The sequence below is a fragment of the Petaurus breviceps genome, unplaced genomic scaffold, assembly GCF_028583685.1.
Source record: "Petaurus breviceps papuanus isolate PSGF00001 unplaced genomic scaffold, PetGlider_PUasm1.0 91133, whole genome shotgun sequence".
Lineage (NCBI taxonomy): Eukaryota > Metazoa > Chordata > Mammalia > Diprotodontia > Petauridae > Petaurus > Petaurus breviceps.
In genome coordinates, this window is record NW_027187419.1 from 73,749,161 (window position 1) to 73,775,144 (window position 25,984).

At 38.5% G+C, this 25,984-nt stretch overlaps 1 protein-coding gene across 1 annotated transcript; it reads right to left on the reverse strand.

Annotated features, from left to right (window-relative positions):
• Nucleotides 1–3,394: 3,394 nt before the first annotated feature.
• RND3 (Rho family GTPase 3) lies at nt 3,395–25,984 on the reverse strand. Its single transcript, XM_069080138.1, has 5 exons — nt 25,578–25,984; nt 24,972–25,059; nt 10,845–10,954; nt 7,946–8,080; nt 3,395–5,427 (listed from the first exon to the last, which is right to left on the reverse strand). Exons 1-5 carry the CDS (start codon nt 25,725–25,727, stop codon nt 5,176–5,178), a joined length of 735 nt encoding a protein of 244 aa, XP_068936239.1. The 5' UTR covers nt 25,728–25,984; the 3' UTR covers nt 3,395–5,175.

Here is a 25,984-nt window from a genome sequence, read left to right on the forward strand (position 1 = left end):
GACAACAGAAATGTTTGTAGAGAAGTTCCATTATTCATTTTCTCTAGGCTAAACCAAACTAGTATAGACGTATTATTCACCTTCTGCTTTTACATGGTATAATTCAGTGGGAAGAGAGAATGCCTTTTTATCAAACCCAAGTGAGAAGTTAAAGTCCTTAGGGTGACGCTTAAACCTGCATAGGTCCCTGAGGTGACATGGAATGGGAGTTGCCTCTGTAGCAACTTAACAGAGTATCCATAAATCTAGAACTGAAAGGAATCTCTGTGGCCAACGTATCCTACTGTCTTGCTTTGCACATGAGGAAACAGACCCATGGCTGGTATATAACTTGCCCACAGTCATACAGATAGTAATCACCAGAAACATGATTTGAACCCAGGTCCTCTAACTGAATAGTTACTTCTCATTCTCTTATCCCATACTAAGGAAATACTCTACATCTATCTAGCCTATGTAGGGTTCTGGGGGTACAGATGGGCTATGCCAAAATTTAAGGGGGTTGTCTAACAACCTCAAGTTTGCTTTGGAACTCTTCCTATGGAAGAAAATGGAACTTGTGAAACCTGTAGAACAATTATACCAGTTTTAATGAACTATTGTCTTCCGCATTCCGTGTATAGAATGAAACAAGATCTCTTTACCCAATATATATTGTTGCCTTGAGGGCTTGCATGGGAACTGGCTCCTTATAACCATGTCTACACTACCCTAAGAGCTTTAATTTCCTCCAGTAGAAGAAATGAAGTTGAGTTTGACAAAAAAAAAAAAAAAAAGGCAGCTCTCTTCCTTTGTACCATGTAAAAACAGAGGATGAAGGAGTATTCTGGTTTGGGTTAGGATATGAAGTCATTCCTGAGATTCCCATGGGAAACTCCAGGTAGGGGTAAAATAAGCTAAAGAAATATAAGAGGACACAGTGTGGTATGGTAGAAAGCCTTAAACTGCAGTCAGAAGACTTGGGCTCAAATTTGTCTCTGTCAGAATATGTGACCTTGGAGCAGTAACCTAATCTCTCTGTTCAGTCGTTTCAGTTGTGTCTGACTCTTCATGACCCCATTTGGGGTTTTCTTAGCAAAGATAGTGGAGTGGTTTGTCATTCCCTTCTCCAGATCATTTTACAGTAGAGGAAACTGAGGTAAATAAGGTTGAGTGACTTACCCAGGGTCACACAGCTAGTAAGTGTCTAAGGCCAGAGTTGAACTCAGGAAGATTACTCTTTCTGACTCCAGGTCTAATACTCTATTCACTGGGTCACCTCTCTACTTCTAAGTTTTCTCAGCTGTAAAATGAGGGGATTGAATTAGATGACATCTGAGGGCCTCTTCAGCTCTAAGGCTATGGGTCTGCTCTATAAGCCAAATCTGAGGTGCTGGAACATAGGTTAGAGATACAAGCATATTACAATGTAAAGTTGAACAGTGCATTGAGGTGACACAACAGAGCTGTGTTATTATCAAATATTAAATAAAATTATAAAATAATAATTACAGAATTATCTCTGGGCACATTCTCCTAAATTAGGTCCACATACATACACATACATGCAGACATGCATGCCTATGTATTAGATCATTATAAATGGAGTATGAGATATGGTGCCAAGTACTGGTATGTTTACTACAAAACTGGTATCTGAAAGAGTTAAAAAAAAGGTTGGCTTAAGATGGTTGCCCATAGAGATTGGTTAGATTTTCCTTGACTACTGTTCTTTTAATAAAAAGAAATGTTTGTTTCAGTTACTTTTATGTTTCTCCTGGAAACTCCCTACAAAATCATGATCCCAGGTTGGGGGAATAAAAGATTAATCAGATTGGGATAGAAGTGGTTAAATCATATTCAGAGTTTGAAAACAACCTCGCGGTATTTAAAAAGGGCATTTAAAAATCATAATCATTAATCAGTGGTTGAGAATTTTCCCAGAATGACCAGAATAAATGTTTGCTGAAGCAAAGTCAGAATTGGAAAGTGAAAATATACATGCCTAAGGCTGGAGAAAAGCTTATTTTTGTTAAACAAATTAAAGCAGTTGGATAAGAACAATTCATCAGAGAAAAACATTCCTGAACAACCTAGCTAACACTGCCAAGGTCAGCAGAACCTCAGATGAGCTTTTCTTTTTCTTCCTCTCTGTGCCAGTGATCATGAGGAAAATTCTTTCCTGCAAGATAGCTAATTCAACCTTGTAACCAGCCTGTTACCCAATGCCTCAATATAGTGAAGAGGATTAATTGAATTTCTTTTATGACTTTTATGTACCTCCTACAGCAAGGACTGACTGTAAACATTTTAGTACATTTTCTACACCACTTTGCAAGATTCTTCCAAAACATTTCAACCACCTACAGTCAATAAGTTTAATTTGCCCATTGGCATTTGCTCCTCTAGTTTCTTTTTTCTGCATTCTTGAGAAATGTTATTTTAATCAAATGACTCATGAGTCTCTGTACATCATACCTGAGTGATTTCTAAGTAAGGTCATTTAAAAAGCCACAAAACCTGTCTTTCATTCAAATGAAGGAGCCAAGTGGTTTTGAGGACTAGAAGAATGTAGTGTGGATATTGTCATTATTTTGAAAAAAAAAATCGTATCATCTTTACACATATAAACCACTGGACCTTAAAAGGTGTAGCTGCCATCCTCTTCAAGCAGAAGATTAACCCACTAACTAATCATTCCCTAGGAGCTTAAGGTTTTTCCTGGGGGTTAAAATTGTCCTAGCTTTCAGACCACTTAAGTGTGTCTGTAGGTAGCAATTTCCTGCTCTGATGAAACAATATTCTGTCTTGAATATCCAGCTTTAGTAGCTGTTATTCTGCTAGCACTTGAGACATAAGGGTGTAGCTCACCTTCCTCTGGCAACAAGACCCAAAATCACATATTTACAGCTAGGTTAGGGAGAAAAGCCTGTAACTATGCAGTGAAGCCTATCTGATAAATGAAACTTTCCCCCAAGATTAAGTCATTTCCTTTCTGAACTGAGGAAGCATGTAGCTTCCAAATTGTGACCAACTATTCTATTCCCAGGGTTAAGTAACTGGTTTACCTTTTTCTTTGAGCAAGACATTTAATGCCTCAGTTGTGCTTTAAGGTCACCATATATCTACATTATGTATTATTTTTTTTCAAGGAAAAAAACCTCTTATGCCACCAAGAAAATCTCAAAGGACAGACCAGGAAATGAAGTTGTTAGAGCTTCATGTGTTACATATATATGTACTGTTATGTACGTACACACAAACATGTATTTCTAGTCACATGTATATATACATGCCTATGTGTATGCATTATGTATGTATACACACATAAATACACGTATTTCTAGTCACTTAGGTATACACACACGAGTAGAGCTACATCTTTATTAAGCAGCATAAAAATGACACTACAAAATTAAGCTAAAACATGGTTACTTTTTTATTTAAAGAAAAAAAATGGTATCTTAATAAATACTGCAGGAACATTAACCAAACAAACATACAAAGTGACTTCAACATTTAAAAAATGTAATGAATGTTCTGTTTTATAACAATTATAACTTATTTTCTTTGTACAATATTTAAATACAGAAAGCACTTGCCAGCTATTTTTGTAATACTGCCCAAAGCATAATGCTGCATCAATCAAAGCATATTATGTGGGTAAAACATCTGTATTTTGTGGGAAATGACTGGAATGGTATTTTCTTGCAGAGACAAAACAAAGTGCTTGTAAGACATAGAACCAAGTGTTGTAATTACCTTAATCTCCTATCCTGCCACATTTTAATGGGAACACAGCTTTAACACTTCAAAAATGAAGTATCATCATTGGAAAGAATGCTCGTTTTCAACAAGCGCCAATAACGAACAGGTCAAGTCTATCCTTCTTCTTTGAAAGAAGCTCTAAGAGGAACTGGTCAGAAGACATCTGCAGACTGTTTGAGAGGTTGATTTATTTTCATCTGACATGAGAAATCAGTCCACAAAAGAGGGACTTGGCTGAATCTGGTTACCTCCAGTTCAGCGTTCACTCTCTAGATATGTACATGCTTGTCCTAGAGGATTGATGCTATATCCAGTTTCCACTTGGGAGCCCTTAAAGCTCTACCGTACTTCTGGCTCCTTTTCCTATGAATGCTATTGGAAGAAAATGAAGTAAGTAATACTCAAAGGTCATCAAACATGGCCATTCTGGAGATTATCCATGTACCAATTCAACAACTGGCCATGTTGACTTGAAGTTGTACTCATTCAAATTCAGAGAACTTTGCTTATGATCTGTGCTTTTCTGCTATCATTCCTTCACACCATACATAATCTGGTTAAAACTACCTAAGATTTCTTTTCCCCATGGATCCTTCCATAACCACAACTCACAGAAGTTTTTATATAACTTTGCAGTTCCATCTATGATGGCACAACCCTACAATGTATTTTCTAAACAGGGCACAAAAAGAAAACTCAGTGTATTACCACTTTTCAAATGACAATCACATTGATAAACAGAAACATAAGACTGAATAATAACTGGCAGACTCTTTTCTACTTGGTCTATTCCATCTCTTGTTGTGCTAATCTGCAGGCCTTGAAAAACTGCAAAAGGCTTTCTTCACAACTATCTTGTTCAGCTATCTCAGGAAGGCAACATTTCAAAGCCTCATACAGCGTTTCCTCTCGATACCCCATGGGTCTTGATATAATTTCCATTTTAATGATGAGCTGGGAGGAAATTAGATCACATCCCCTGGAAAACTAAACTCTAAGGTCACAGTGCCAGTTCCCCAGTGAGGAGGGTGTATTAATATTTTTAAAAGGAGATTAAAACATTTAGAAATTAAATCAATGCAGATAGCCATGAATAGATTGTTAAGAAAAAAAAGCAAGCACCAGACAGGGTGTGATTTTTCTTCTTGGAGGTACTCATTCCCCTCCTCTTCTATTTCTAGAACAATCAAACCTCTCCTTTTTTTGGCATATCTTCCAAGTCACATTTTCAAGCTCTTCAAAGTCTTCTCTTCCCACCACTTGGTCTACATGCTGAACCCTTAAGTACAGTATCCCACAAAAGATGAAGAATATCCTTTTAAATGGTCGCTAAGCCTCCATCATATATTACTTTGGCTGCATAGTACTCCATTCCATCTTCACCTTTTCTCATTGGATTTTCTTGTCCTCATTACAGAAATCCAACATTCACATTACAGTGCAACTCTTTGCTTTGTCCTTTCGTAAGTCTGTAGCAACTGTGGATAGTTCTGGTCTGCCAGGCATATGTGAAATGCGCTTTGTAGCCCTTTGTGATTTGTTTCGCTTAACATTTTTATTTGTCTTATTTACACATGCCAAGGTGGCAACGTGGAAAATGTCTCTTACACTGTTTTCCGACTGTAAGGCTGAGCACTCGATATAAGTAGCTGCCCCAATTTGTTTGGCCATGTTTGCACCCTGGGAAGAAAAAAGAGGACATGTCAGTCAATAGCAAGACTTTTGGGAAAAGCTACGGTATCTCTTCTGCTGCCTAAAAAATAGCAAAATCATATGCATTTTATAATGCATTTAAAGTAATTTTTTCAAATATCCTAGGGAAAAGAATCATTCTAATCGGAACTTATTTTCTTTATAGCTATTAAGAATATTTGCGGGGCGGCCAGGTAGCACAGTGGGTAACAGCACCGGCTCCAGTGTCAGGATGACCTGGGGATCAAATCCGTGCTAGATACTTAGCACCACACCCAGAAATAACTGGCCGTGTAACCTTGAGCAAGTTACTTAACCCCAATTGCTTTAAAAAATAATAATAATATTTGCAAGCAGGACTTCAGTCAATCATCAGGAACAGTATTCAGAGACCCTTCTTTCCAATTAATCAAACAATATTTACCGAGCACTGTGCTACGGCACTGGACCATATCAAGCTATCAAGTGCTTGGTCTAAAGTGATTCAAAGAACCAAGGGCACTACTAAGTAAGTGATTCACCATCATTATCAACAACAAGAGCAAATAGTTATTGAACAAGTGGCAAGCCTCCCAGGTCACAGAAAAACAGAGTGAGATGTATTATCTCACTGCCAGGACAATCTTGACTAAAGAAGACTGGTGATCTGAATCACTCAATGAGCACATGACCAAATTTTCCATTTGACTTTGGAAACTGAGACCTGCTCCCTATTCTAAGACCATCAAAGGTATATTTTGTTCACTTCCCCTGGATTAATAGATTGTTAGAAATAGCAAGAGCTTTAGAAATCATGTAGTCCAATCCCCCAATTACAGGGTTGAAAGAAAGATGAACAAAGCAGTTAAGTAAATTGTCAAAGGCCATACAGGGTTATAGTTATTAGGAGAGCCAGGATTCAGACTAAGACTCAACTTACACGCTTTCTACCACACCATGACACATCATTCTGACCAATTATGCTTTATTGGAATAGATGGAGTGAGAGCAATCAAACAAGTAGATAGATGCCAACCAGAGTGGGAGGTGGAACTGATGTCAATTTTTTAATGGCAAAAACACAATGTGGAAGAACATACTACTCTGGGGACCTCACGTTATGTCTCCTTTGCCTCTTTGAAAGTCATGCTTTGAAATGTTTTATAAAACAAGGAGTTTCTAAAGGTAGGCAAACCCACCAATGTGTACAGATGGCAAGCATATATAGACATGGCCAGGACAGCTTAGTCAAAGGTTCCCAGCTTTACTAATCTGAAACACAATCTGCTTCCATGAAAATAAAGACCAAGTGGAACACAGAGTGATTATAGTGTTGAATACTAAGTTCAAGATGCTTCAAAATGAAATCTTTTAGTGCCTGGGTTTCCCAAAGAAAAACTGTTACAACAGCTTCTCCTAGCTCACTCTCTGGGAGAATGCTTATGGAAATTATGATCCTCTAAAGTAGCCTTTTATGGGGTGCTCTAGTTTAATAGCAAAGGCCTTTTTAATAGTTTATTATGCCACTGACTATAAAGCAAGATTAACTCTCTTAAAGGGTATTATTGAGTCTGAAGAGGTGCTATCTTAAATCCACAGATCTCACCCAGGGAGAACTGTGGATATACTTCATGGGGGAAGAATACAGGTGACTATTTATGTATGTAGTGACACAATATCAGATAGTTAGCAAACTGAATGAAATGGTATAACATCTTTGAATTACAACTCATTCTTTCTGCATCTACCCTATGGTGTATATATACACACATATATGAATAACGAAATGCATGTTTAAAAGGTTAACTTCGATCACTTAGGAATTCATTGCAAAAGGACCCTGGTCTTTAACGGGTTCAAGTTTTTTATATAGTGGGGGGAAAAATCTTAATCCTGTAAGACTTTGAGTTAAATAGGTAATGCTAGAACTAACTAGAACATAGGTCTCCCTTTGGAGGAAATAGGTAAGTAGGTGGTAAAGTGGAAAGGGCACTAGATCTGAAATCAGGAAGACCTCAGTTAAAATCCTGCCTCGGACACTTCCTAGTTGTGTAACCCTGGACAAATCTCTTAAACTCTCTCAGCCTTCATCTCCTCATCTATAAAATGAGGCCTTGGGACTCAGTGGTCTCTAATATTCCTTCCAGTACTGAAGCTATGATCCTTTGATTCTAAAAAGACTAGAGTTTAAATCTACTCCAGGTCAAAAGACAAAAAGGTAAACAAGGTTTAATATGAGGCCAAATTTAAACTCAGGTCTTCATGATTCCGGGCCTGACGTTCTATCCACTGTGCCACTTGGGCTGCTCCTGAGTCTTGCTTAATACATTTAATATACGTGAGTCCATATAAGATTGTTACTTCAGGACATAGCACTCCTTCAAAACTTTGGCCTTGAGAGTTAATTTTGATTGGAGGTGGTACCTGTCAATGGGAAGCATCTCCCAGCAGTTTTGCATTCATATAGGGAGATATACAGCTCTTTATTTTTAACCCACGTTCACAATCAAAGGGACACTATACATACCTGATCATAAGATACTGGTGTTTGCCTGTGATTTGAAAGTTCTACTAATGTACTAACATCTGTACGAAGATCAGACTTGCAGCCAACCAGCAACATCTTGGTGTTTGGACAAAACTCCTGGATTTCACCTTTCCACTGTAAGAGATGGTTGGAACATTAGGAACATGCTGGCATACTTAAAGCCCACTTTTTTGCTCGCAGTTAGAAAAATGTTTTGTTTGGGATAAAGAAGTGAATTTATTTCTAGGTATACTACTTTAAACCTTATGGATTTAGGGCTGGGAAGGAACTCGGAGATCATAACATACAGTCCTCATTTTACAGAGGAGAGAAATCAAACTATTTGTCTAACATTACAAAGGTGAGAAGTGGCAGGCCTAAGATGGGAATTCAGATCTTCAGATTCCAAATTGTTTTGTTTTTTGAAAGTGGATGTAATTACATTACAAAATGCTAACGCATATTATTATTTATTCTTCCTCCCCATGATTCATTATCCGCTTATACTGCAAGAGATACATTGTTGGGATTTGTCAGACATTAAAGAATTTTTTTAATTATCAAATTACAAATAGATATAGCAGGAAGATAAAAGGCTATTGTATTAAAGAGTACTTACAGACGCCTAAATTTCCAAATATTTTTAGCCAGTACCTCCTAGGTCATAAGCTAATTTCTAGGAGTTGATTCAAGCTTTGCAGCATCAAATAGGTCATAGAATTCAATCTCTCACCTCTGATATCTATCTTGGTGTCTCAGACACTGAGACAGTACCAAGCTTGTGGGATCCACTAATTACTCATTCTTAGTCCATACCCCATGGTGAGGCCTCAGTTAACAAATTCACTTAGCAATGAAGCTCTTTTAATGTGGTGGGAAGAACACTGAGTAAGAAACCAGTAAGTCTTATTTTTAAGTTTCAACTCTGACTTTCTGTGTGACCTTGGGCAAATGAACTTCTCTAGACATTCTGTAAAATGGGAGTCTTAGTCTCAGTGGTTTTTAAGGCTCCCTTCAGCTTTTTATGAATTTAAGGCTCCTTTTAAAATTTAATTAATATAATTTAATCTATGAATTTAGGACTCCTTCTTTTGGCAATACTTCAAGGATATGATTTCATCCACATGGATACCTTGTTAACTGAGGCAAACTGCAACCCTTTCCCATCTTAGCAGATGGTTTTCATGAGTTCCTTGGCCAAAAAAATTAACCGCCAACCTTCTGGTGATAAGCCTCTTAGAACTTAGCTAGCCTGGTCCCCAGGTGACAAGAAGCTACAGTTCATGTTATAGGCTATACTATACTCTCAAGCCTGAGGGGATAGGTCAAAGCTGGCACCTGGCTTGTCGAGCTTTCCGGAACCCAGGGTCACCTCCACACCACAGGGAAGTACAGCAGTAGTGACAAGAGAAGTCACTCTTTAAAAAAAAAAAAAGCTTCATAAATCACACAGAGCAGAGCTGCCTGCCTTGGCAGTTGCTTGGCAAAAAGACCTCATTGCTCAGCTTGTTTGTCTTGGCCAAGTCAAAAGTAAACAGGGACTCCCCCTGGGGATAAAGTCCTGATGTCTGCAAGGTTTATCTTCTGTCCCCAGTCTCTTCCTTTTTGCATTCTTTTCCTCATTCAGTGGCAGCCCCTCCCTACCACTTCAGATACCCAGTGCCTTCCATTCCTTTGCCACCTCTTCCCTAACAACAGGAAAAGTTGCTGATAGAATCATGTAAGCTTGCAGATTGACTGGTTACACTTTAACTGAACTTCATTCACGAAATTCCTTTTTTTTTGTTTTGTTTCAATCCCTATCTGAAATAAAGCCCTCTCTTATTATCTCTAATTGTAGGAAGGTTTTCAATGGCCAGCACAGTGCCTGGAACATAGCAGGTGCTTAATACTTGGTAAATTGTTTCTAACAGACCTTCAGGTATCAGACAAAACAGGGACTGGAGGATTGTGTGTTAGGGAGATGTCAGAATAAGAGGTTTTGAGATCATTGAGTTTTTTCAGGTTAAGGCTCAGTCATGCTCTTTCCCCCACAGGAGGCCAGCTGGGTACCCAGAATGGGTCATGGGTGAGGCTACTAGAAATCTCTTTCCCATCTACAGAAGGTGATTTTATCCCTTCATCATCAGCTTCTTCTGGGATTGGGAGCCTATGACTTAACAGGCTTCCAACCAACCGGACCCATAATCTGGACTCATTTTAACCTAACATCTTCACTAAGGCTTCCAAATTCATAGGATTTTTAGATCACGGAACTGGAATTATCTTTACATGTGAGAAAAAAGAGGTACTCACTTTTAAGTGACTTGCCCAATATCACACAGGTAATAGGTGTGAGAAAGGGGATTTGTACTCAGGTACCCTGACTCCAAATCCAGCAATTTTTCATTTTACCAAACTACTTACAATATTATTGATGGTTTGCGGTACATGACATTTTATACTAGAATTCACTACACCTTATCTCTTCTATCTGATAAAATGTTGTGTCAGATTTTGTCAATAAAGGTTTTCCTCAAAATACGATACCTGAATGTGGTCGGCTAATGGACTTATAAACTAAGGAGAAAATAGCAAACTTAGAACAAGAATTCTTATTTCTACTAGTATCTCTACCAAAGTTTTTTTTTTTTAAGTTTCTAAAAGCATATGCTATTTCACAATCCTATGAAAAAATTTTTTGAAGTAGTGAGATTATCTACATTTCTAATACTAGTGCATGGCAAATCTCCTTTAAAGAAAGCTCATGGTACTGGTGTGGCCAATAGAGTACTCTCTACGAAATCTAGTCACCAATCTAAGCCAGGATATTAACCTCTGCTGGTATTAACTGTTCACTCAGAATTCTATTGATAGGTCACATGGCACTGAAACATGTTCAAATTTTTCAAATACTTGCCTTTTTTAGGACGCTATCCAGAGTCTCTGGTCTACTGATGTCAAAACAGATCAATACAGCATCTGAATCAGGATAGGAAAGGGGCCGGACGTTGTCATAATAAGGAGATCCTATGGACAAACGAAGATGCTTTCATTTAGAGCTTAAGACATCTCTTCAGAAACACGCATTTACTTCGCCCCTGTATAAAATGAATCCCCTGAGAGTCCAAGCATATTTGCTTTCACCCAATATCAATTTCCTAAATTGGTGTTAATACTGGCTCACACATCTGCATCCTCTTTAAAATGAATATCACACACACACACACACACACACACACACACACTGCATCAATAGCCCATTTTTTTTAAAATTTTAAAACACTGGCTCCTACTTATCAATGTAATCCTTTAAAACATTAAAAAATAATAGACTTAAGAGCTAGAAGGACTGAAGTAACCTAATGCAAACTCGCCACCCTGCCTCCTGATTTTCCACTTAGAAACTGACTCCCAGTGATTCTCATGGTCATACAGATAGTAGTAAAATAACAGCATCAGGATTTGAAATTAAGTTCTCTGATTCCAAATCCATTGCTCTTTCCATTGTGCTATAGACCAGAAGTCAAAGGGTATGGGGACTCTGTATAAAAAAACTAAATTAAAAAGGACAGATACCTAAAACAGTAGCTCAAATTTATATATCTTTTTATAGTTTATATTTGATATGCATTGTCTCGTGGCTTGATCCTTACAACAACTCTGTGAGTTTAAGTACTCTAAATATTTCCATTTTATAAATTTGGAAACTAAGGACAAAAGTAGGCTTCAGATCCAGACCAAGTCCAGTTATCTTTTTACTATACATCTTCTACTATACCACAGTGCTTTCCCCCTGTGCCTCTAAAAGAGGCTAATGCTAAAAACGTCACACAGGTTTGGGATGGCCTAGCCTCCTTATTGCCCCTAGTGGAAGGGAGGTATGAAATAAGCTTCTATGAGGGAAAACCAATGGACAATGGGAGGAGATCCTTCTCTAGGACCCAAAGTGAAAGAAGATGTAGAGGGTAAAAAGCATTTAAGCACATAGGCAAACTTAGTTATGGGTAAGTGTAGGGGAAAACTCTTAGTTTAGCCTTTAAAGGTAAGCTTAATATTTGAAAAACAAAAGACAAATTTCACGATGGACAGCACCAATGGTCTCTATATCACCCAGCATTCTGTCTTAGATAGCAGTATCACAGACTAACTGAGGTAAGGGATATGATACCATCATATTGTAAACACCAGGAAAATGTCACACTACTAATTAACAACTTAATTATTATAATCACTAAAACACTCATACTCCTCAAAAGTCTTTTTTTTTTAATTCTTAAATAACCCAAAGAATGTTCATTTCTATAGGGTCAACATTACACCAAATTGTTTTCAATGCAAAAATTAAATGACATCTCTAATTTGTTACTTCTCAGTTTTGACATGCAGATGATTTAAAAGCACATAAAAGTACATACATAAAAGTGTATCTTAAATCATTGTACTGAGTTTGAAAATTCAATGTTAGCACATAGAAATTTGATTGCAGCATATAGGAAGAAAATTCAAAGCTCAAGTATTTATGGCTTTTAAAGTCACAAAGCTTCTCAAGTGGTAATATTTCAAGGCAAGTTGTACTTCTGACATTAAGCACAGAACAACTAATCTATCCTTGATAAAACTAAGTCAAAGTCAAGAGAAAATTAAAATGAGATGAGTTATTGCTTTTGCAATCTTTAGAAATGCCAATTTAAAAACTCAATTTGCAAGTAAACTTAATTCTACTTAATAATTGAGGGTTGCTTCTACTTAATAGTTGTCATTAAACAAAGTTGAAAGGGTTTTTTCCCCAAAGCACTTCAGATACATTCTCATCATACCAAACTTGTTAAGTATATAGTACAAATATTCTTATCTCCATTTTACAGAAAAGGGCAACAAAGTGATAGATCAGAGGCAGGATTTGAACCCAGGTGTCTCCTGAAATCAAGTGTGGCATCATCATACTGCCAACTTGGAAATTATTACTGGGCTCTGCTATCTGAAGACTTTGTGTATAAATCTGCTGAACTGAGAAGACACATGAAAAAATTGAGCTATTCCATTTGTTTTATTGAGATAACGTAGGGCCAACAGTGTGTCTGTGAAGCAAGGAATGTGCCAAAGATAAAAAAAAAAACCAAGGTGTGAACAAGGGAAGGTAGATGAAGCCAGCAGCTTGCATGGAGTGGACAACTGAAAGATGCTATGTAACTTTGTCCATGTACACATAAAAATGAATTTCCTGAAGGTCAAGGGGGCAAGAGACCTACTCATTAAGGACTCCTTTACATAATGAATCTGAGAATGGGAGCACCTCTGAAACTAGGAGTTAGTCATACACCTACTGAGATCATGATTGGGAATAATAATTAGTATAATAATGTAATGATGCAGTAATTTAAAAAGTTTTGAGTAGGGAGCTAATGGATCCTGGCTGGGCCTATAATATCATGCCCCTAATGCTTGTGGCATTCCTATCCATTTCCTCATTTTGACTTTCGGGCTCAAGTTTTCTCTAAGTTGTTGTACTTTTCCTATTTCTGGGTTTAAGAGCTAATTCTTACAATATTCTCATTATAATTATTGCTAATTGCTCTGTGATATAATTTCAAACTTTGTAGCAGAAATCTAAATTTTCAAAATCAGTATCAGCATGTCCTTCCTCCTTAACATGTAATTGTTTCTCTTAAGACATTCCCCAAAGTCAGAAGGCTAACAAAACTCTTCGAGACCTTCCCAGCTATTTATAGTTAGCTTTTGGAACAGACTATTAAGAAGATTCTGTAATTCCAATGTTAAAATCCACTGGATTCTCTTTCTTGGATCTATCCAGCATTTAAAATGCCAGACATCTAAGAAGGTTTTAGCTTTAGCTCTACCTAAAAGGGGAATTCTTTCTAATTCAAGAACTCCAGGCTATTAAAACTATGGCAACCCTACTCCATCCTTACTCTCTCCCCCAACCAAAAAAAATCTTTACTAGACAATCAATCCCTACTTTGGTATTTAACTATACAAGAAAGAGTGGTAGATCTAGAGTCAGAAAGAGCTGGGTTCTCAATCACAACACTGGCAGTACCTCAGTGACCTTGGGAAAGTCACATTTCTTTCTTCTGACTCAATTCCTCATTTGTAATATGAAGGTGTTGTTATCTGAGATGTTGTGCATAATGCTTTTCTGGCAAAAGCTTTATCCCTCTGTGTGCTTAAAGCATCTCCCTCTCCCCAACCCTCCTGTCTAAGAACTAGAAAAGTTGAGTTCTCTTGTGTTTGTTACAGGTTACGTGCTCATACTTAGTTATGTTCAAATAGTAAATCAAATTTTCTATTAGTATTGGGAGCTTCCATTTAGCTTTGACACAGTCCTCTCTCCACAAACAAATCTTGAAGGTTACCTGGTTTGTTAGGGAGCTTTTGCATACACTTTTCTGTCTTTTTTTTTAAATAAAGATTAATTAAGTGTCTATTATACAGAAGGCACTGTGCTAAGCACTTTTAAAATTATATCACTTGATCTTCTGAACATCCTTGTGAGGTAGGTGATATTATTATCCCCATTTTACAGATGAGGAAACAGGCAGACCTAAGTGACTTGCCCAGGGTTCTATGTCTAGTATCATAAGTGGGAATTGAACTTAGGCCTTCCTGTGCTATGTACCCCACCTAGCTGCTTTTAAGTTATAATGAGAAACTGCATTTATTTTATTTAGCACGTTAAGGTTGACAAAGTACTTGATACACATTTATCTTATTGGGTCTCACAATGACCTTGTGAGCTAAGTGCTAAAAAGTTATTATTATGACTGTTTTACAGAAGAGGAAACCAAGGCCGAGAGAAATTAAGTGAAATGCCCATGTTCACATAACAACCTATTAAGTGTCTGTAGTAGAATTTGAATCCAGACTTTTCATATAAAAACACTGTAACAATGTTAAATGTGCCTTATCCAAAGTGAAATTATGATGTAACACTATTTCTTTGGGCTAAGAAAACGTGCCTCTTTCTCAGTAAAAAATAGCACAAATTATAGAATGCCCTCACTGCTACTTCCATACTTTTTGATGTTAAGAGATGCATATGCATGATATATAGACATGCCTAATAACAGCAGCTAGATGTAAGGAAATCTAGCAACACAACAAAACTCACAAAATCCAACCAGCTAACTAAGTTCCCTTAGAAATCCTGTGGCAAAGTTGCATCTTGTGTTCTGAGGTTTCATCATTTTTAAGGTCAGTTTTAGAATTTCCCCTGAAAGTTGATGCTGTTCCACAAAGGAAACAAGAGAGCTGCAAGACTGCATGCTTTAATCACCAAGCACTTGTTAGGTAACTCCCAGTGCAAAGAGAAACTAAGAATTCTAGGAATTCTCCTGTGAAGTGAGTGGTAACATCTGGAGATGAGAACCTTACCAAACTAGGTATCACGAGCTGCCCCTCAGAAGGGAAGGAGAGGGAAAACCTTACCACCAATGTCAATCCCCATTGGGGGTGATTTTTTTTTTTTTTAGATTTTAAATGTTGCCTTTTAAAAGCATGTAGCATAAATTTAGGGCAAAAGACAGCAGCCAGAAAGAAAGCTAAAAAATTCACCATGACTCATGAGTTCTGTTTCCTAAACACTTGAGGCAGAAATAAAGTCCATTTTTATCATCAAGTGTCTGTATTAGGCTGCAAATGTCTTATGAGAGTCTATTTGCCTCTTTTCCATTACTTGCTTCCATGCGAATGAAAAGGCTCAGATTTTTCATCCTATCATTTCCCTTAGACATTGAATTTTTAATTAAATTTTATCCCTATAACACTTCCACTTTAACTTATAAGAGTCTTTGAAAGGGAATCTCCCCCCAACTCCCACCACATATCCTGGGAAATACAAATACTAAATGGATAAGTAAATCCTCAAAATGAATAAATATTTTTTTAAAAAGTAAACTGAAGAATTTGCCTGGGGGTGATAGGTATAGTAGTGCATTTTTTTTTCTTTCGTGGATCAACTGAGTTACAATACTTGGAACTTGGTACATACAAGTGGTAAAGCAGAAAAGGCCTTTTGAAAGTTCATATCTGCCCATCTTTGTCTTTAAGATCATTAATTCTGGGCGAGAGCAAAATTTCCAACCCAAGAATAGTCACCAAAGTGCCTCACCCTGAAACTAATTCTTCAGACACATACCTGTCTGCTTAAGTCACAGCTTCTCAAAGATTGAACAGACCATATATGTACATAATTAAATGTATATATACACAGATTCCAGCTCAAAATGGAGCCTGTGTGGATCTACTTACCATACTAGCTACAAACATTTTGAAACTTTAAAAAAGGTTGTTACTGGATGCTGTTCTAATTCATATTTCTTCTATAACATAGATCTTAAAGTGGGTAGTTTTTTCTTACTACTTTTAGGAATTTAAAGTAAGAAAACTAAAAGTAGAACACACATTATTTCAGGTTGGGATAACTAGCAAGAAAGCATTTACATTATATTGTACTGAATAACAGCTAACATGTGTGCCTGTGTGATTTGACCTGTTATAAGATACCGTTTCATCATGCCATCACTAATCTAGATGAAAGCTTCAAATTATCAAGAATCTTAAGAATGTGCATTAAGTCTACCCAGACCTTTGGATCTGGCTCAATAAAAGATTCTGTTCAATTCCTTCCCCTGCCCTCTCCCCTCAGTCCCACCAAGCTGGTCTACACTTTTGAAAAAGTGCCAAGGAGGAAAGAAAGCAAATATGCAATACCCACTAAACTTTCTCAATAAAGCATTTTTGTTCGTTTTCCCCCATAAAACCAGATTGATAGAAATTATGTGCAGATTTCTTTTGAAAGAATGTGGAGGCTAGTATAACACTATAAAATGGGCTGAACACTATTATTTCTAGAGAATGCAAAAGATGTGTTCTTATAGCATTTTGTAGCTTTATCCAAAGCACAAAATTTATAAAATCTTAATACAATTTGGCTATTGAAATGCCTAACAAAATTGTCATTTATGTATGAGATGAACCTGTATCATCATAATAGGAATAAGAAAAACTCATCATGTTAATGAGGAACCAGCCTTGGACTTTTCTACTCAATTTTTAGCTTATCACTTCTAAGTCTACTTTGAGAAGTGAATGGCTTTCAAGAACCTGGCTATCCATCCCCAGGGCCTTTTGAGAATTTATAGTCAAGCCCGACTTCCCCACACTGCCTAAGTAATATGTTCATCTCACTGAACAGAGCACCTTGAGGACATTTAAGAACCATTTCCATAGAAGAATTAGCTGTTCTATAGGGACTATGAATAAAGTTACCAATGAATGGTAGCAACAGAGGCATCTGAAGGGCATTACTTTCTGGCTTTGGGATAACTGTTTCATTTTACATAGATCACTGAATAGCCATGAACTAATCTGGGTAGCTATTGGTCCTTGGTGTCACATCTACATGCAAAATAACTGGATTAATGAGCAAACATCTGGTTAATTTAAGGAGAATCAATATGGCCAATCTGGATACCTTATTTGAGCATGCAACTGCTACAAATAGATAGGAAAGGATACAGTTCTAAGTGGGGTTAAAAATGAATCTGAAAAAAAAAAAATCTGAGTCTCTAGAGACAGGTGCAACCTGGCAAGTATAATTGAACTATCCTGGCCAAACAACAGTTTCAATGGGGAAACCCTCTTATGTGGTCTGATGCATCTGTTAGCAGATCTAAAGGGGAAGCCAAGCGCTATCAATCTGTGGAAACCCATCAAGTTGATTTCAACCTACTTCACTTATGGAGCCAGGTATAAATAGCAAACCTAAGCCCTTGGGTCAAGTTTGATCTTGGGCTGAGGCTTCACATACCATTACCTACCTTGGGACACAGCTAGTTCTTTCCCAGGCTTGTACCTTTAATTTTACACCTAGTATTTAACACAATAAACTCTCATACTTCTTTGCCACAACCTGAAACATGCTTTCCCTTTCATCTTCCACTGCCAGAAAACTAACCTTGCTCTCAAGATTATTTTATTGTAGTGAAAATAATGCCCAAGCAGAAGTACGGAAAAGAAAAGGGGCTGTGATTTTTAACATGTCCAAGGGGAGAACTCTAAAGTCTCTTAAGATATTTATCTACCAGTAAACAACACAGTGGGTGCTGGGCCTGGAGTCAGGAAGGCTTTTGTTCAAATCTAGACTTCAGACACTTACTAGCTGTGTGACTCTGGACAAGTCCCCTTAACCCTTCCTCATGTGTAAAATGAGCTGGAGAAGGAAATGACAAACTACCGCCAAGAAAACTCCAAATGGGGTCACAAATAGTAAGTAAGACACAACTGAACAAACAAACAACAATAGCGGGGGGAGAAGCTTCTGAAATAATTGTGCTCTACTGGGATAAGCACTGAACTGAAAGCCTGAAGACCTTGGTTCCAGTCCTGTGTGACTTTGGATAAGTCATTCTTTCTACAGCCTTAAGTTTATCTGTCTATAGAATGGGGAGGGGGAATCCCTTCCAACTTTTATTTATATATTATTATAAATCCAATGCAAAAATATTATTTTAACTATAGTATTTTGTTTTTCACATGACTAGAAAATCTTAGATATTATGTTGTGATGCCAATGACATACAAAAGCATGCTTTGTGTTGCTCCCGAAGGTCGTTTACCCTATATATCTCAATAAAACATTCTTACGTGCTGGTGTACATTCAGGAGGTTTTCATAGGGAGAAAAAGGGGATAAATCTTTATCATGATACAGTGGCAATGTCCCTGCATCTGAAGACCAGAACTTGGATTCAGAACTCTGCTATTTGTTACTTATAGTAACACTGGATAAGTCTCTGGCTCTCAGACTCCTTATTTGAAGAATCTGTGAGGATTCCTCCAGCTCAGAATCTTATCAACCTCCCAAGTCAAATCCTACCCATCTTGAAGAGCCGGCTCAATTCCTTTTCCCTCATGAAATCTTAGTACACTCAGATACAAAGTGATTCTTCTCTGCTCTGAATTTGGCACATTCGTTGTCTTTATCATTCACATAACAATTAATCTAATAGTGCCTCAAACATTACTTATATGTGTTATTTCACTTTTCATTCACTTATGAAAGGGGATGCGACTTATACTTTCATATCTCCCACAATGCCTCACAGGAGAACCCTGCATATAATATCTGCTCAATAAATATTGGTTGTTTTGGTAATCACTGATACATTTTTGTCCAGATGTTCCACACATTGTGCATATATGTTCAAATCACAGTAAAGTTAATTTGTTTTGAAGCCTCTAAGGCTTTTCTGGATTTAATTATATGCTAATCCCCAGCACTGCTGTAACATTTCTGGCCCTGTTGAGAAATATTTCATTAGAGTGCCTGTCACAAAGTCCATACTTCAAATTCGATGCATAAACGACAAATGGTGGCTGTAAACCAAAAGGCATATATTTTTTCTGAAGAATTCTTTTCCTTGAGTAAAATGGAAAAAAAAATACCTAATTGCCTCATGTATAGACTTTTAAAGAATGCTTTTTAAAATGCTAATAATTTTCAGAAAATATGCAGTAACTGTTAGCTTAAGTATCCATAGACTAAACAAAGCTTGTGTCACATGAATATTTTGAAGAATTTCCAAAAGATAATGTCCTGGAGGTGCCCTAGTAGTCATACATAAATTTGCATTTAAAATTATCTTCCTTAACCAAATATGACTTACTTTTGCTAGGTAATCCACATAAAATATTATTGGTACAATTGTAAGTACAGTTATCTGATGATCTTCTAATGACTATTTTATATCAGTAGGCATTTAGAACATGTCATGAATTAGCTCACTATAGCAAATGTGAAACATTTAGAAGCAGTGGAAAAACATGACAAACTCTTGTCTAACTTGATTCCACAAAAAAGTACAATAAACAACTCATATTGATAATAGTTATAAAGCAGGGTTCTGTTCAGTGCCAACTGAATTCTTAAAACAAGGATTGTGCAAGGATTAACAAGTCCATTTTATAGGGGAGAAAAGAGGATATTGGAGGATGATTTACCCAAAGTTACCCAGCTACTGACAGGGCCAAGACAAAGAGTTAAATTTAATGGTATTTCTGGTTCCATATCCAATACTTTCCCTGCTGCACAAAACAGATTCATATTTAAAACCCAAACCCATGCCTACAGAAATTTAATTGAGCTTGGAAATTATTTAAGTTATGGATCAACTATTAATAAGGTGCCTCTACCACCAAGTGAAAAAGAAACAGTGTACAATAAAAAACCTGAGTACCATGCATTTCAAGAGCTCCTGCTAAAATGCTTTGTTTGTTTCCATGGAGCCATGGGTCAGTCAGTCTTTTAAGTAGGTTCTGCTCATCTGTTGGATGTGCTCTTTAAGGATACTAGACACTGACTGACTGACTGGTAAAGGTAAATTCCCTCTTGTGGTAAATTCAATTAGAAAACAATTTTCTTCTTACCACTGGAAATGGATCCACTGGACAGCCCTCGCTAAAAGAAAAATGAAAAGTGCAATAGAACTGTTTTTTTCAGGGCTCACAAATAAAAATGGAATTATTACAAGTTCAATACTCTGAGTGAAATCAATTATATTTAATAAACCTCAAAGCAGTGGGAGTTTTACTCTCCCTTCCCCTGATCGGTTCAGACCTAATGACTCCTATTTTGACAAAAATAATCCAAACACACTACATTTCCACCTTCTTTTCTTCCTCATTTCAGATTCTCTCCCCCCTTTCCAAATAGTATTTGTGCGTGGCTGAGGGAAAAAGAAGAGAATAGCTGAGTGGTACACAGAGATAATTTTTAAAACTTTTAAAATAACCAAATCTAACTTTTAAGTATTCAGAAACCTAGCTTGCTTTTTTTAAAATTAACAACAATTGGTAATAAGCAAATATAATCCAGAAGCACCCAAAGATGTGTGATTACTTTCATAACTTGAAATAAATACTCTTGGTGGGTAAGAAAATGTCAATCATTTGTCACAAAATAATCCTGTTCAAACATTTGTTGTGAAAAGCCAGAAAAGAAATACAGAACACTGAAGTTACTTCATGTGACTGACTGCTTGCTGATGCAATGATTCCAGGTTGAGTGCAATGACCCATAATAGTGTTCATTCTACCTGTGAATGACAAACTTGTTTTGTGGGATGCCCTGTCCTAAAGAATTACAGCACAGTTTGGTGACTTTATGTCACTAAATAGCTCTTCATTTATATGCTACCTTTAGTTTTAAATAATCCCATTTCCCCCTTGTGAATATCTTCTTCTGTAGATCTAAATTTCACCTAAAATTTCATTACTAACTCCTAAAAAGATTTTTTCTTCAACTCAGTTGATAAGGAAGCTAAAGACACAAGAGCTTTGTACTTCATTGAATAAAAATACAGATCTCATTCCAGGTGATTATCTTTAATTTAATGAAAGGCAATGTTTATAAAGTTGCCAACCTAATGTAGTTTCTTTGTGCACTGATTATTCAGTTTCTGAGCAGCAATAAACACCAGAGAAATCTAATCTACTTAGTGGCTCTATGCATAAATAAATATGAACATTCATAAAATCCATGTTTGTCAAAAGTCTAAAATGTGGTATTCTGAAATTCTCACATCTAAATTATATTATTCACATGTGAAGTAATATAAAGACTGCCCACAAAATATTTGTCTTCCCTGCACCCTGGAAATAAATTTACTTCTTTCATACTTTCTCTTTGAAAACAGAAAAGCAAAAACCCCTTTGATTCTACAAATAGATCCAAAAGAAACAATAGTGACAGTTTCTGGTGGATAAGATAGACCCTGCTTAGATTGACAGTTGCCTTTAAATAAGCCCCTTTCCCTCTTCTAAGAAGCCAAGCTAGTTGCATTCTCAACACTCCCAGAGTCTGGCTCCATACATGTGCACTGCTGACTTTTAAGGCCACAACTTCCAGCTAAAGCCAAGCAATTGTCCTAGTGAAAAGGGTGCCTTCCACTGGTTTCTTACTCTGTCTTAGTCTTAGTTTATTGTCCTTGGTGACCTTGGAACAAAGGGGGAGGAGAGCATGACAAATCAGTTTGCCCAGGATAAAGCACTGAACCTGAAAGAAAAACACCTTGGTACCAGTCCTTGCTGGACCATTTATTGGATATGGAATATGAGTCGTGACTCCTCTTCCCTGGTCATGTCTCCTCATCTACGGAAATGATGAGGTTGGAGATGATCTGTTATAGTAGCACTCCAGCATTTTATTTAGTGGTATAAGTAGGAAGATAAAAGCAAATCACTTTTTAAAAACACTTTTTTTTATAAAGTTCCATGAGATCTTGGAAAATAGTGCACACTTGTTCAATCAATTGATTGACTAATCAATCTTGGTTCAAATCCTATTTCTGATTCTTAATATCTGTGTGAATTTAACTACTCTAAACTTCAGTTTCTTTATCTGTTAAACAAGGACCATATCTAGTGCCTTTCTGGCAAGATTACTGCCGGAATCATATTAGATAACGTATAGTTTCAAAGTACTTTGTAAAGTCAGTTATTATAATTATGATCATTAGATTCCTTTTCCTACACTAAAACCCTATGAATAATGTGACCTCTAAAGGCCTTTCTAACACTAGCGTTCTATGGGGGCTAGATTCGAAGGTGTCTATCAAGGCTAATCATCATCCATCAAACTGGTTTTCCCACACACTAGGCATAGTAAAGTTCATAGGGATAAAAACATTTCATTGGCATAGGTGATTTTCCATAAGGAAAACACCTTCTACCAGGGCAGGTAGGCACCTTTTCTGCAACTTGAGAGTCTTAAGTGAGCTGCATGGAGTCCAAAAAAGTTAAGGATGTGTCACAGGCAGGTCCTAAATCCCAACCTTTGGTTCTATCCACTATTTCTGGTTTTCATGGTGCCACAGACCTTGTTGGAACCTCAGAAGACTAGAACGGACTTAAATGTTTAAAAACAGGGTTAAAAGCTAATCCTGAGAGAGGATATTAGATATGATAAAAAGAAAAATAAAGAGAAACACCCCCCTCTTGGCCTGAAAAGCCTCTACTTCTCTGACTGCTTTCTCACTATCTAACCCGGAGGAGAGTAGAATCCCCAGGAAGAAAGAAGGCAGTGTGGTCTCAGCCCCTCCCTCCCTCTGCTGGCCCCTCAGCACATGGTGAGGCGTTGTGAAGCGCCTGGCTCTCCAAGTGGAAAATGAAAAGCTGCCCATCTGGGCTGGGATTGATTGTAGCAAAAGCGAAGTCTGGCACGGACTGCAGCTGAGAGAGGCTTTTAGGGAAAGGGGACTTGACGCTGCCTCTTCTCCCCCACTGTGCATGCGCGGCCTTTATCACTGCTGGGAGCCTTTGCCGGCCCCTTTCTCTGTCCCTTTCTTGCCCTCATATTCCGGTTCACACTGAGGCTCAGGGCTGACCACACTGCCAGAGAAGATCTACAGCTAGACCGCTACTAGCAGAGAGAAGTCTCCTCCGCCTACTTCTCAAGGCGGCACCGGCAAAGATCCCTCAAGGGCAGATGCGACAAGCCCGCACTAGTCTTCTAGTTAAGTCTTCACTTCAGCTTCCCACCCAGCCCGATCCTCGTGGCAGCTCAGTTTCGTTCCCGACCTCCCACATCCCCACTTAGTTCAATTTCTTCCTGCTCCCCGGCCACCGACTCCCCCCTCGCCCCATCCCCCGCTAGCTCCCATCTTAAAGCGTCCGCAGCTTTCGAGGGGCAGGTTCTCTCCGAAAAGGAACCGGGAGACTTTCAACTCCCTGAGGGTGACAGGGCACAGTGCTCAGTTCTCAGACTAAAGCGCTTCCAGATCGCCACCTATCACCCACCACTGCCCCCCCCCCAAGAATTCATTAGACACCCTCCCCCTAACATCCAAGTCCTTTCCATCCTTCTGCTTCTCCTCATTCGCTAACTGCCCCCAAAGCTTGGATATTTACCCTCCACACTTTAAAAGCCATGACAGGGGGTGGGGGTGCGAAGGCAGCAGCAGCCCAGTTCAGAATTCAATTAATCCCCTTTAGAATCACCCCAGATAATTCAAACAGAACGTAAAGATAGCACACAGCCCAGGCAGGGATTATTGTATCAATATATATCATCTCTTAGGGCTCCGAGGGACTGGAGTGGGCCTCATGGTCTACACCTTATTCCAGGTTGCAAAGGAGTGGAACCCTCCAGCTTCTAGTTTTCTCTCTCCCTCCCCCCACTTCTCCGTTCCCGGCACCTCGCTGTTGTACAACCGCCTGCACATACTTTCCTGTCATCGTCACGAATACCAGAGATTGCCTGCGCTCAAGTTACTTTCTGGTAGGTTAGGATTCCGCACGTAACCTCGCCTATTTGGGGATTTTCCTCCTCCTCCCACAACCACCACCACCTTCCCTCTCACCCTCCTAGAAAGCCATCAAGTTGCATAGAGAACGTGTTTCCAGGTTCATAACTAGGTATAGTACAGAGTGGGAACTCGCTGCTGTTTGTCACTCCAGGTTTAAAGACGACTGCCCCCTCGCCCCCCCACACACACCCGCCCTTAGGTATGAGGGGGAAGGGGGCCAAAAACCTTAACAAAATCGCCCCCGGCTGGATCACCAAGCTTTAGGACTAGAGACCTTAGCCCATTTCTGTGTGCAGGTCCCAGGGTGTCTGGGTTACACTTCACAGATAGTTAAAAGCCCAACAATCATTTCTTTCCAATTTCTGTTTTCTGCGCTCGGTCTTAGGTCTCGGTTCTTCCTCCCCTCCCCCACCTTCCCTTATCTTCCTTCCCACAAAGAAATAAAAGGCATTTGTTGCTGAATTGAATTCATCTCGACCGGAACGCGGGGATTACTCGAGGAGGAAAAACTTAAAGGAGGCTCTGTGGCTGGCGGGGGGATAGGGAGGGTGGGAGGGAATGCCAGAGGGCGCGCTGACCTCAGGGGTTCATGGCACTGGCCCAGCTCCTGCCAAAAGCACAGAAGTTGCCCAATCTCAAACCCAGCACTCCCTACCCCCAGCAGCCCAATCCCTGAGAGAAAGAAACATGCCCCAGTCTGAATACAGGTTCTTTTCTTACCCGAAGTGTCCCACAGGCTCAGCTCTATCCTTTGTGTGTCAATTTCAAAACTGGCCGTGTAATTTTCAAATACTGTAGGGACGTAATTCTGAAGGAATACATGGAGAATACAAGGAAAGAAACAGGAAAACAGACCAAGAAGGAAAAAAAAAAAAAAACAGGGTTATCTTAAAAGGTATGGCACCAACAAAATCCCCTTACCCCTTAGAGAAAGAAAAAAAAAAAGCACGCAACCCAACAGGCACCAAACACGAGGAACCAAATCTCTCATATCAGCTCCCCCCCCAAAAAAAACCTAAGACTGACCCCCTTCTTCCCCCCAACCCCAATCAAAATCACTCCGATATCACATCAGCCTAACCCTAACATCTTCTCTCAACATCAAAGACAAGTTTTAATGGCAAGGAGATAAATGGGCAGGCTTCTTCCAGCCCCTGTGCCTTCTTCCCTACTCCTTTCCCCTTTCAAGGGATTATACAAGGGAGGATGAAGGAGAGAGGAGACTTAGGAGGTTAGAACATTAAAAAAAATAAAAAAACAAAACCCCCACTGGTCTCTAGCGGCTTTGAATCTCTCCCGGACAGTGGCAAGGAAAGCTGGACGTACCTCGGGAAAGCAGTCCTTAGCAAACACATGAAGCAGCGCCGTTTTCCCACACTGGCTGTCTCCAACTACCACTATTTTGCATTTTACGTTCTGATTAGGATCCATCATAGATTTACTGTTTAATTTCTGACTGGCTCTTCTCTCCTTCATTGATCTTGCCTTATTTTCTCTTGGAAAAGAAATCTTCTTTTAAGAGAAAAAATGTATAGAAATCTTTGCAAAAAAAAATATTAAAAATTATAAATGAAGAGGGTAGCCAGAACCCCTGAAGCGCACAGGCGTTGTGGAATGGAAAAGGTTGGTTACTCCCCTTGAAACAAGTTTTATACGCCGAATTCCAAACCTCACCTCCCCAGTCCAATTCCGATCAGAATGCTTTGTTTCACGCTTTCTGCTTGGCTTTATAT